The 11991-nt window shown below is 53.0% G+C and overlaps 4 protein-coding genes across 4 annotated transcripts; 3 read left to right on the forward strand and 1 right to left on the reverse strand.

Annotated features, from left to right (window-relative positions):
• Nucleotides 1–1480: 1480 nt before the first annotated feature.
• On the reverse strand, nt 1481–3434 carry alcS. Its single transcript, XM_069377948.1, has 8 exons — nt 2981–3434; nt 2815–2904; nt 2657–2757; nt 2537–2590; nt 2412–2480; nt 2179–2354; nt 1974–2110; nt 1481–1921 (listed from the first exon to the last, which is right to left on the reverse strand). Exons 1-8 carry the CDS (start codon nt 3169–3171, stop codon nt 1873–1875), a joined length of 867 nt encoding a protein of 288 aa, XP_069224944.1. The 5' UTR covers nt 3172–3434; the 3' UTR covers nt 1481–1872.
• Nucleotides 3435–3837: 403 nt separating this feature from the next.
• CLAH10_1 (Aldehyde dehydrogenase) lies at nt 3838–6286 on the forward strand. Its single transcript, XM_069377949.1, has 4 exons — nt 3838–4608; nt 4673–5079; nt 5140–5722; nt 5784–6286. The coding sequence occupies exons 1-4, from the start codon at nt 4226–4228 to the stop codon at nt 6223–6225; spliced, it is 1815 nt and encodes a 604-aa protein (XP_069224942.1). The 5' UTR covers nt 3838–4225; the 3' UTR covers nt 6226–6286.
• A 3043-nt stretch (nt 6287–9329) lies between these two features.
• Nucleotides 9330–10704, forward strand: adh-1_1 (Alcohol dehydrogenase 1; the record flags this gene model as incomplete). Its single annotated transcript, XM_069377950.1, has 3 exons — nt 9330–9657; nt 9738–10198; nt 10299–10704. 3 exons carry the CDS (start codon nt 9330–9332, stop codon nt 10569–10571), a joined length of 1062 nt encoding a protein of 353 aa, XP_069224943.1. The 3' UTR covers nt 10572–10704.
• Nucleotides 10705–11100: 396 nt separating this feature from the next.
• On the forward strand, nt 11101–11568 carry WHR41_09348 (uncharacterized protein; the record flags this gene model as incomplete). The annotated part of the gene is made up of 1 exon (XM_069377951.1): nt 11101–11568. One exon carries the CDS (start codon nt 11101–11103, stop codon nt 11566–11568), a length of 468 nt encoding a protein of 155 aa, XP_069224945.1.
• Nucleotides 11569–11991: the final 423 nt, after the last annotated feature.

Below are 11991 nucleotides of genomic sequence, written 5' to 3' on the forward strand. Positions count from 1 at the left end.
CCGAGCAGTTGCAACAGCGCTGTACGCTTTCGACGGCGTAGTAGGTTGATGAGTCTGGAAGTGCCGACGGCGGCGATTATCGAGATCTTGTAGGTGGCGCGAGAGTTGATAATAATCTTCGGAGGGTGGGGGATTGTGGAGCATCATCTCGCTCAGTTCGTTCGAGACGGATTGTTCGAGTAAGTGGTACAGGTTTCCTTCAGGCACTTGTCCTTCCAATGCAAGGCGTTGGAACTCTGCGAAGTAAGCACTAAATTCCTGGTTCTTTTGTCAGAGCGAATACAGTTTGTTTCTTGCTTGACGGGGAAGATCATTGTCACCGAACGCGCGGTTCAACATATCCAGGATTTCCTCGTAGTCGCTCAGACTGTAATCACCTCGACTCGCGTAAGGCAGAACTAAATCGAAGGCGCGGCCCTCAAGACGGCTTGCCACATAGCGCATACGGGATTGAGCATCGACAAAATGATCGGCGTTCGACTTCATCTTACTGAAGACTTGCTCCACGAAGCGGCGGAGGTCCGCACGAGTTCCGTTGAACTTCTCGGGGTCAGGGTGCTTCGTGGATCGGCTACCAAGTGGGGAAGATGTGGAAGTAGGAGACGTAGACGCTCGTTGCGCATGAGCTGTAGGTTTCTCAGCAATAGGTTCCGGGAGTGGCGTCGTGTTCGGGGTAGTTACAGTCGTGGCAGTGGCAACCAGGGCACGGGTCTTTTCAGCCTCAGTCTCAAGCAATTTAGTCTGAAGTCGGTCGTAAGCTCGCTCGAAAGTCTCTCTTTGGTGCTCTATCTTTAGCTCTCCTTGTGCGACCTCTTTCTCTTTCTGCGCGAAGGCCAGGTGTATTTCAGAGAGCTGAGATTCGTAGTCACGGTTTCGGTTGGTCAGCAGCGAAATCTCGGCGTCGTAGCGGTCGAACAATTCGAAGGCGCGTGTGTAATACTCGAGCCATTCCGCCGGGTGTTCGAGGACGTGTTTCTCGAACTGTTCCTGAGTTTCCGGTAGGACCGGAGGTTGCGGGCGGTCGGCTACCACACCTAAGATGGAGCTACGTAATGTCACGGGCGCGAGGCAGTGTGTGCAGTACGTAGGTATAGTTGCCAATCAGATCGGATACAGAGCTATGTACGGTCTCGGTCGCAACCCGGTGGATGCTTGGATGACGAGGACGTAGCTCGAAGAGCTACAAACACATGGGAAAGGAGAAGCGCATGTAAAGCCGGAGCCCGGCTTACCTGCCTTCTCAAGCATTATGAGCAATGTCACTGGATCCGGGATTCCGACCGTGACAGATTACAATCGAGCCGATTGAGGAAATGGTCTCAGTTCAGCCCAAGTCAAGGAATGGGCGTACCATCAGGAAACCGGCTCGCTTTGATGAATATTGAGTGAATGAATCTTAAATTGAGTTCTTTGGCTTCCAATTGATTGATGTTCAGCTCATTTGATCATGATTCGGTAGAGAGACCGCTTGTTGAAATGGTGTTGTGTATGGACGCGGGGGTTTGCCCGACGGCTGGATGTGCCCCACGATTGGAAAGCTTCTAACGTTGTTCACTAGTTCTAATCTATAAAACCACCAGACCCCTCATAAAACTGCACCAATATTCTCAATTCACTGCACTGCCATTGCACCACCCCCCATGACTGCACTGCACCAAAATTGGCATTGCTGTCCTAAACCACCTCAAGCACCGCAAGCACCACAAGCAGTCCCAAGCAAGCAAGCATTTTATCTGTTCACTTCGAGCAAACAAGCATCGGCCGTAAAATCCACTTACAAACAAGCACGAGGCCTTGCTTGTGCTTGTTTGTTTGCTGACCACCCTGGAGCCTGCATGGTGGCCGAATGGACACGCAGTCCCAGAGTTGCGTTTAGCTATCCCCAACTGCAGCAGACTCTTCAACATCGCGTTGCTCGCACCTTTTGCACGAGTCAGAATGCAGCATTTACCGCTTTCGAGACAACCACTTACTTGTTCAGGCCGCGGACCCAGAGCTTCGCCAGGTCCCCGACAGGTAAATAGAATGGGAACCCCATAGCTTCAAAAAGCTGAACAATGAGCAGGTAGAAGCCGAGTAGACTAGCGACAAAAAGCGAAGCCCCAGCACCCTTTATTAATTGAGTTAGGTCTTATCGTTGTAGATTTTTCAGCTCAAAACTTTGGGGGGAACACTTACTATCACACATCGATTACCGACCGAGGCGTCCCCAAGACCCAGTCGCCAGTACGCGGACGACAACAATAGGAAAACCAAGAGCAGCGACAGAAATATTAGCGTATATATAACGTTGGTGCGTGTCGCGCAGATCATGAAGATTAACATCAGGACGGCCATGGTTATGAATAGAAACGCTAGCGTTGTCGGTTAGAAATATCGACCTGGTTCGCATAGGGATAATGTCCACTTGCCATAGGTGTTCATGAAGCCAGTACTCAAAAGTCCGGCGGCTGTATTGGTGCCGGACGGGGAATAGGGAGCTTTGGGTGTGTGAGAACATTCTCCGATTTGGAAGGAAGAGGGTGCAGGAACAGACCGGCTGCGTTGAAGGCGGGAATCATTGTGGCCGCAAAGGCGAACCAGAATCCACCTGTCGCGAGTTAGAAGATACGAGAACAAGGCATGGAGGTGTCCGTCAAAATGCTGATGAACTTACCGATGGTACCGAATACAACGCAGGGGAAAGTGTTGCCGAGTACGAACTCAAGGATACTCGTGACAAGCAACAAAAGGCCACCAAGGAAGATGATAGGCCCGCTATCCTCGTTACTCAGATCCGAAATCTAGCGTTGTGGCAGTTGGGGTATCCCTTACGTGAATGCAATCCCATTCCCACTAGCTCCTCTCCAGGCCATCAAGCTACATGAAAGGGGAGTCGTGGTAAGAACGAAGCCTCCTAGGGCTCTAGGATTGGGCCATACAATTAACCGGAGCTCTCCGAGGCCCAAGGTCCGAAAGTGAGGATATTGCAAGGACTTACAAAGGTGTCGGATTTCCCATTTGCTTGGCCAGTGCTGGCTGGCGGCGCATCATCGGAGTCAGGTATAGCTTCTCGAATTGCTCCGCCGTCAGTGTTAACGATGTAGGGACTCTAGATAGTCCATACATCGAGCTCTCATTGTTGTGTGGAGGAGCCTTTGTCTCGCCATTATGACTGATGTCGTTGTCCATTTTATCGTCCTCGAGCTGGTCTTGGGTGATGAAATAATGTATGGGTATATAGCAGGACACCGATGAATAGAATGAGTGTGCTTGTGAAAGAGCCTCAGGATTGTCAACAGGGCAATTGGGCGCTTTTTATTGCCAGCGTCAACTAATCCACTCTAGGCTAAGGGACATTCCCATAGGGCGTCTGATTGGATGCGGCAGAAAGGAAGGAGGGACTACAACTCTGACGCAATAATAAGGGCCCTAGTCCTCTCGGCGGAGTGGTGTAGGAGTAGATGCATACTAGCTACGCTGGGGTCTGCCCTAGGTGAGATCGGACTTCGCCTAAAAGCTTCAACTGACGTGTCCGCCTAGCCGGGCAGAGGGAGGTTTGCAGATCAAGAGGATGCCCTATTCTTTTCTTGAAGAAGACGAAAAAGTTGTTCCTCATCTCCGAGCCAATAACTAGCAATATCCACAAAAGAAGATCAAGGTGGGGTTTTAATTTGCGGGGAAGCTTAGCGACTAAATGTCACGAGCGGGGGTCGGTTGTATCGGTGCGTAGGTATGGTTTCCAATTAGATTAGATACAGAATGGTGAGATGGCAACCTCAAGATTCCTCAGGAGGCTGCACGTAATGGAGACCCATCTGCGAAATGCCAAATTCCAAGCCCAACACGTTCGTTGCTGCGATTGCCCGGTCTGACTGCCGGGTTATTCGCCGCAATATACTATCCTCTACAGCCCTGTCGTCCACCGTCCGACAATTCACGCTGCAATCTACTACTTCTGGCAGGCTTAGTGCCTGGACTCCCATCCGCTCCAACAACAAACGAGGATCTGCCCCTTGCTTCAGGTAGTGTACAAAATTTTGGACCACCGATGGGCGAACATAATTATGTTGCTGCCTGTGCAGCATTGTCTATAAAGACACAAGTCATTACCTACATAGAACGGCAGGTAGCCTTACAATGACAACGCGTCTACTTCGTCTGTTCCAACAACCCTTCTGCTGCTCTGGGAGGCGGTCAGGAGAGTCAAGCGACCTCAAACAGCTTCGCGCAGTCTGTCCGTAAGATGCCATCATCCCCGCCGAGGGCCGTTCACAGCGCGCGCCTCTCTTGGGCGCGCCAAGCCTTCTCTTCTCGCTCGAGTGGAGACAACGAGATACATCGTGGTGGAGAGAGCAGCGCAGATTGCTGCAGCAATGCCGGTGGGCCGTGCCATGAAGGTGGATGGGTCCTTGACGTTACTACCTACTTAACCCCCATTGCCCTCCGCGTAGGAGGCCTTCTTTCCTCCCCCCTCCTCAGCGAAAACACACTTGCTGTGTACTCACTCCCCCCACTTGCTTTTTTCGAGATAACCCCAGTTCACAAACACACCGAAAGCCTCATCATGCCTCTCTCCGTCCAGCTCGAGACGCCGCACTCCGGCAAGTACGAGCAGCCTACTGGCCTGTAAGTTGATTGAATATGCACCATTGTCTACGCCACGACAATGGCCACTCACACTCACCCGCAGTTTCATCAACAACGAGTTCGTGAAAGGCGCAGAAGGCAAGACCTTCGAGGTCATCAACCCCTCCACCGAGGAGGTCATCACCTCCGTGCACGAGGCGACCGAGAAAGATATCGACATTGCCGTGGCCGCGGCTCGCAAGGCCTTCGAGGGCCCGTGGCGGAAAGAGACGCCTGAGAATCGCGGCAAGCTGATCGTCAAGCTCGCCAACCTGTTCGAGGAGAACCTGGACCTGCTCGCGGCCGTCGAGTCGCTGGACAATGGCAAGGCCATCAACATGGCCAAGGTCGACATCAGCATGTGCGTTGGCTGCCTGAGGTACTACGGCGGCTGGGCCGACAAGATCGAGGGCCGTGTCATTGACACTAACCCGGACACTTTCAACTACGCCAAGAAGGAGCCCATTGGTGGTACGTATCCGTCATGCCAGAAGCTGGCACAGAAGGTTTGCTAATGTGTTTTACCAACAGTTTGCGCTCAGATCATCCCCTGGAACTTCCCCCTTCTCATGTGGGCATGGAAGATTGGCCCGGCCATTGCTTGCGGTAACACTGTCGTCCTGAAAACTGCTGAGCAGACTCCTCTTGGTGGCCTCGTTGCCGCCAAGCTCATCAAGGAGGCTGGCTTCCCGCCCGGTGTCGTCAACATCATCTCTGGTTTCGGTAAGATCGCCGGTGCTGCCCTCTCCTCCCACATGGACATCGACAAGGTCGCCTTCACTGGCTCCACCGTCGTCGGTCGCCAGATCCTCAAGGCTGCTGCCTCCTCCAACCTCAAGAAGGTCACTCTCGAGCTCGGTGGCAAGTCCCCCAACATCGTCTTCGAGGACGCCGACATCGACAACGCCATCTCCTGGGTCAACTTTGGTATCTTCTTCAACCACGGCCAGTGCTGCTGCGCCGGCTCGCGTGTCTACGTGCAGGAGAGCATTTACGACAAGTTCGTGCAGAAGTTCAAGGAGCGCGCGGCCAAGAACGTCGTTGGCGACCCGTTCGCTGCGGACACCTTCCAGGGCCCGCAGGTTTCCAAGCTCCAGTTCGACCGCATCATGGAGTAAGCCCCCCACCCCCCAAACCAGTCAATCCACCACAAAGTCACTAACAATCTCTTCCAGGTACATCCAGGCCGGCAAGGACGCCGGTGCCACCGTCGAGACCGGTGGCAAGCGCAAGGGCGACAAGGGCTACTTCATCGAGCCCACCATCTTCTCCAACGTCACCGAGGACATGAAGATCGTGCAGGAGGAGATCTTCGGCCCGGTCTGCTCGATCGCTAAGTTCAAGACCAAGGAGGAGGCCATCAAGCTCGGCAACGACACCACCTACGGCCTCGCCGCCGCCGTGCACACCAAGAACCTCAACACCGCCATCGAGGTCTCGAGCGCGCTCCGCGCCGGCACCGTCTGGGTCAACACCTACAACACCCTTCACCACCAGCTGCCCTTCGGCGGCTACAAGGAGTCCGGTATCGGCCGCGAGCTGGGCGAGGACGCTCTGGCTAACTACACTCAGACGAAGACTGTCAGCATCCGTCTCGGCGATGCTCTGTTTGGTTAAACTGGGGGTTTGTGTTTCTGGCCTTGAGATGTAATTACGTATGACGCTATGAGCAAAAATCGTGTATGGCTTCGAACACATCGAATCACTCTTCCATCCGTTTTCATCCCGCCCGGTGCGGTGGTTGATAGGTACGTTTTATGTGGTTGCATACCGGGATATGCAAACATGCGCATTGACGATGACTGCGTTGTTGTTCTTTATATAGGTAAAGACTGTCAACTAAGTTATAACTTAATCGTGCCGGCCAAGGCTTCGCGCGGCCAGCTACCCCTCGTCTCGTCTCAGACTCGCGAGCGAGTGCCGCACAGCTCAATGCAAAACACAGCTCAATGCAAAAGTTGGTATAGCTACGCGTCTATTCCCTTTTCACATATACTATTCAAGCACCATGGCGTCTAAATACCACCAGGTCGAGGCGGAGATTGATGAAGCTATTAGTTTTCAGAGAGACCAAACGGAACCTGTTAAAATTACCGATTTGGCCTCATTGTTTAACGTCCCCTACGACCGCCTACGTAGGCGGCTCCAAGGCAATGACTCAAGAACCACGCGCGCTCCTACAAACAGGAGACTGGACAAGGAGCAGGAGGCTGCGCTAGTCACCTATCTGGAGCGTTGTGAGGCCCTAGGAGTCCATGCACGGCCGCGCGCATTAACTATCTCTGCCGAGTCAATCCTCCGGCGTGCGTATACAGATATATCACCGCCACCAACATTCAGCCATTCATGGACCCTACGCTTCTTAGAACGCCACCCAACGTGGAAGAAACGTAAACAGGCGCCCCTAGAGGCAGTTCGAGCAGCTGCCTAAGACCTATCCGATGTTGAGGGCTGGTTTGAGAAGCTGCACGCAGTCATTCAAAAGCATGGCATTACACCTGAGAATATATGGAACATGGATGAGACAGGCTTCCGAATTGGCACCAGCAAGAGCCAGTATGTGCTTACTGAGCAGCCTGAGAAGTCCCACTTCCTACCAATTGCGAATAACCGTGAGAGCCTCACGGTGGTGGAGGCAGTCTCAGCTGGTGGTAACGTTATCGCTATACCAGCTATGCTTGTCATCGCCGCAAAACAGCACCAATCGAGCTGGTTTCAGAACCTACACGATACGACATTAGTAGGAGTCGCTGATAATGGCTACATGAACGACGAGTTAATGGTTAGATGGATTGCGCACTTTGAGAAGCATTCTCAGCGCTCTCAAAGAGGTGCCTGGCGGCTACTTCTACTCGACGGCTACGGCTCCCACCACACCTACGAGTTCATTAAGTACTGTGATGAACATAAGATCATCCCCTTCGGACTGCCATCGCATTCAACACACTTCCTACAACCCCTAGATGTCGTGGTATTTCAGCCCTACAAACACTACCACTCTGAAGCTGTTAACCGAGCTGCGCGGCTTGGTTGTAGTGATTACAACAAGCTTGAGTTTTTTAATGACTTTGAATACTTCAGGCGACAGGCCCTGTCCCCTGGCACTATCAGAGCAGCTTTTGAAAAGACAGGGATATGGCCAATCAATGCAGCTATCGTGGTGGACTTCGTGCGCGCTCGAATCGAAGCAATCCGCCGAGCTCCTGCTCGAACGCCTACACCACCACCGACCTACGATATCACGACTCCGCGTACAGTGCGTACGCTTAAGCGTCACTCAGGTACTATCTTAAATGATAATCTACTTCATCCAGCTCTCAAAACTCGGCTCTTACCACTCCTTCGTGGTGCCCAAATTCAGGCTATTGCTGGGGCTGAGGCAGTCGAAGAATTAAAGGATTCAACTGTTGTAGCAGCTGCATCTCGAGCTCGTGGACTACAAAAGAGGTCTAGCCTTCAACGTGGCGGTGTCCTTACGACTGCAAATGCGCGCCGCATGGTTCAAAATCGCGAAGATGATGAGATTGAGAAGGCCAAAAAGATCATTGAACGAGCAGATCAGGCTGCTTTTAAACAGCGTACGGCCACCATGCTCAAAGCTATTCAGCCAGGTGGATCCCTACCTATGTGGAAGAAATATCGCGCAAAGGTTATACCAATCTGGTGCCAGGTGATGGATGAATTAGTAGATACAACACGTAGTAATGTATAGCTTTGCATTGAGCTGTGTTTTGCATTGAGCTGTGCGGCACTCGCTCGCGAGTCTGAGACGAGACGAGGGGTAGCTGGCCGCGCGAAGCCTTGGCCGGCACGATTATATGAGACAGCCATTAAGTTAACATATCTCGTGCCAATAAAACACCATCCGCTCGTCCGAAGATCGGGCATGCGAATCACGGCGGCTTTCAAGATGTCGATGCATGGATCGCATCCTTCGTGGAGAAAAGCCACCATGTCATCCGTTCGGCCGCCGGGTGATCGCTGGCGAAAAATACTGCTTCAAGCATCACACGCGTCCAGATGCAGGAGGATACGGCGGGAACATGCTTCAGCGGGTGAATGGATTCAGCTCGAGATGCAGACGCGGAAATCGCTCGCCCCACATCATTGAGCCCCAAGGAGCTGTGGGTTTCCAGAACAGCGCTTAACCGAAGCAAATCAGGTCTCCTCTTCAGAAAACGGCACATTTGTGCCAAAGCTCCGGTGGGCTCCAAGATTGCCGTTCTAAACCCGCGAATATGAACAGAAATTTGTGTCAAGAACTTGGTACTGTGGTGGAGAGCCACTGTAAAAGAGCGCATGGAGATGCTCCACTTTCCCCGCTAGAGCTAGAACTATACCGGCGTGTTCTCCAGCGGGCCCGGAAAAAAGCACGGGTGCGAAAGCCTAGAGTACTGCACAGCACATTATACTTTAGCCAATCAGGCGGGCCTGCGAATGCGTCCTGATCGTCACCAGCTTCCCCCGGGTCGCCCGAATGTTGCCATATTTACTAGGAAGCTGGAGCTCGTGCATGATCCTCGAGCTTACCCTCACGTCCAAGATGGCAAGATGGTTCCCTAGGGCCGGACATGTGAACGACATAAAGACGTCGGGCCCGCGTCAGATGGTTCCTCTGAAGTCTAACAAAAGTCTAACCAAATACCCAAGCTCTTTTCCTGCGCAGTTATCAAAAGATTCAAATAACACCAGATCTACCTATGCCATCGAGAACATCAAACATGTCCCCAACCATTCCCGAGAAGCAGTGGGCCCAGGTCATCGAGAAGACCGGCGGTCCAGTCGAGTACAAGGAGATCCCGGTCCAGAAGCCAGGCCCAGATGAGGTCCTCGTCAATATCAAATACTCCGGTGTCTGCCACACTGACCTTCACGCCTTGAAAGGCGACTGGCCGCTCCCTACCAAACTTCCCCTTGTGGGTGGCCACGAGGGTGCTGGAGTCGTGGTGGCGAGGGGTGGCCTTGTCCAAGATATTGAAGTTGGCGACCACGCTGGTGTGAAGTGGATCAATGGCAGCTGCTTGGTCTGCGACTTTTGCCAACAGTCTGGTGAGGTTTTCCAGCTGAGCTGCTTTTGGTTTATGTATAAGGAAACACTTGAGAGGACCATTGGGCTGACTGAAGCTTAGATGAGCCCCTCTGCCCGAAAGCACTCCTCTCCGGCTACACCGTCGACGGTTCATTCCAGCAGTATGCTATCGCAAAGGCTGCTCACGTCGCTCGCTTGGACAAGGACACCCCGCTCGACGCGGTTGCCCCAGTGCTCTGTGCCGGTATCACCGTCTACAAGGGCCTGAAGGAGTCTGGTGCCAGCCCTGGCCAGAGCGTCGCCATCGTCGGCGCTGGTGGTGGCCTTGGCTCCCTTGCTCAACAGTACGCGAAGGCCATGGGACTCAGGGTCATTGCCATTGACACTGGCGATGAGAAGAAGAAGATGTGCCTTGAGCAGCTCGGCGCATCCGCATTTGTCGACTTTGCCACTAGTAAGAATGTTGTCAAGGAAGTCCAGGAGGCTACACAGGATGGATTAGGTCCGCATGCTGTGATTCTTGTCGCTGTTACTGAGAAGCCTTTCCAGCAGGCTGCAGAGGTGAGACCCCCCCACCCTCACCACGCAAAAGAGCCCCCACGGACGGCCGACCTACCCATTGCTCCCCATTCCTTGACAAACGAGCACTGACACAAAACAGTACGTCCGCCCACGCGGAACCGTCGTTTGCATCGGTCTCCCCGCCGGCGCCTACCTGCGCGCTCCCGTCTTCGAGTCGGTCATCAAGATGGTCACCATCAAGGGCTCCTACGTCGGCAACCGCAGGGACACCACTGAGGCGCTCGGATTCTTCCGCCGCGGCCTGATCAAGGCTCCCTTCAAGGTCGTCGGGCTCTCCGAGCTCCAGAAGGTGTACGACTTGATGCACGAAGGCAAGATTGCGGGCCGCTATGTCTTGGACACGTCAAAGTAGATGGATGATTGTTGGAAAAGAAACAAGTGTGTGAAGGGGTGAAGGTGCTATATTGGTGGATAGCTTGGTAACTAATGGTGTCCTTCTTACAATTCAGGGCCTTGTGTGGCCTCCGTATGAGTCGTCCCTGTCATTGCCTCCACTGTGCCATTATCGTTTCAGACGTATCTCATATCCTATGCGAAAGAACACCCATGCACCCTGGAAAATTCATACTTTGCGATCTCATGCCTTTTCAGCTTCTACATGCCTGACATGAAAGCACCCGCCCTGTGGCTTCTCTGTGCTGCTCTGCTGAGCCTGCTTCAGGGGTAGGATCTCGCACCACCCGAGCGTATTCCCTCTGGCTAGTCGCTTGCCCTTCTCCCGCCAGCGCTAGAATAGGTGGACAAGCCCTAGCGCCCGCCGGCAAGAGCACCGTTATTACTGGCCGGGCACGCCGGCTGGTGCAGGCGATACTACGCCTGCGTCAGGTATGGTGTCTCGTATCACCCGAACTCATTGCCTCTCTGTGCTCTTGCCCCTTGTCATGATTTCCCTTTTCTTCATCCCCTCTTATCTTGCTATGCTCCTGTGCCTTATCACCTACCTCCTCTTCTTCTCCTTCTCTTTCCCCCTCTATGTCTCTTCCCTCCTCTCCTTCTGCTTCCTCCTCTCCTTCTGCTTCCTTGTCCCTTTCCTCCTCATCCTCAATAACTTCTTCCCGATCTTCTCCACCTTCGTCTTCTCTGTGTTTCCTCTTATCCGCCTCCTTCGCCTGACCTTCTTCGTATTCTCTGTTCTGCCCATCGTCACACTGCTTCTCTATGTCATTCTCGGTCTCGTCATCCTCCACCGTGTTGTGCTCTTGTATGACGTGCTTCGCGGCGTTCTTCTTTTCCGTGCCCTCATCCTCCTCCACTTCCTCTTCCTCCTCCTCATCATGCTCATGCTCCTCATCCTCCTCTTCTTCGTTATTCAACCCAGTCCGCCTACGCTGCTCATCTCAAAGCAGTGAGCTTGTTGGTCTGGTCGTTATTGGTCTGGTCGGTCGACCAGTCGGTTTTGGTCTGGTTTGGTCTTGATTCGTTATTGGTCTGGTCTGGTTTGGTCCACAGTCTTTGGTCTTATTGGTCTGACCTAACTACAACGGGAAATCAGCTGGAAACTACCCGATTGGACCGCTTGCGGTGTATACGCGTTGTTTTCGCGACCAGGAACGCGTTTCACGTGTCTTATCTACAGCACGTTCTCGTATCTACCCTTCTGCTCCACGATGCATGCTATTTGCAATTTTATGATGGATACGTTTTTCACAAATTTTGCGCAGGGCCAGAGCCCATCCCAACCCAAAGTCACACTCAGTCGTACCAATCCAGACTACAAGAAGGAGCTCGAACTTGACGAGTTCGTCTTCCATGGAGATAGATATCATCGATGT

Source organism: Cladosporium halotolerans, assembly GCF_011745625.1.
Source record: "Cladosporium halotolerans strain TM138-S3 chromosome Unknown Sca133, whole genome shotgun sequence".
Lineage (NCBI taxonomy): Eukaryota > Fungi > Ascomycota > Dothideomycetes > Cladosporiales > Cladosporiaceae > Cladosporium > Cladosporium halotolerans.

Bases quoted from the DNA above. Each gene is read 5' to 3' on its own strand.
- alcS (XM_069377948.1), bottom strand. From the start codon at position 3,171: ATGGACAACGACATCAGTCATAATGGCGAGACAAAGGCTCCTCCACAC. The intron at 2,905-2,980 runs GTAAGTCCTTGC...GCCCAATCCTAG, and splicing joins ATGGGAAATCCGACACCTTT to AGCCCTAGGAGGCTTCGTTC. The intron at 2,111-2,178 runs GTAAGTGTTCCC...CAATTAATAAAG, and splicing joins TCGGTAATCGATGTGTGATA to GGTGCTGGGGCTTCGCTTTT.
- CLAH10_1 (XM_069377949.1), top strand. From the start codon at position 4,226: ATGCCATCATCCCCGCCGAGGGCCGTTCACAGCGCGCGCCTCTCTTGG. The intron at 4,609-4,672 runs GTAAGTTGATTG...ACTCACCCGCAG, and splicing joins TACGAGCAGCCTACTGGCCT to TTTCATCAACAACGAGTTCG. The intron at 5,723-5,783 runs GTAAGCCCCCCA...AATCTCTTCCAG, and splicing joins CAGTTCGACCGCATCATGGA to GTACATCCAGGCCGGCAAGG.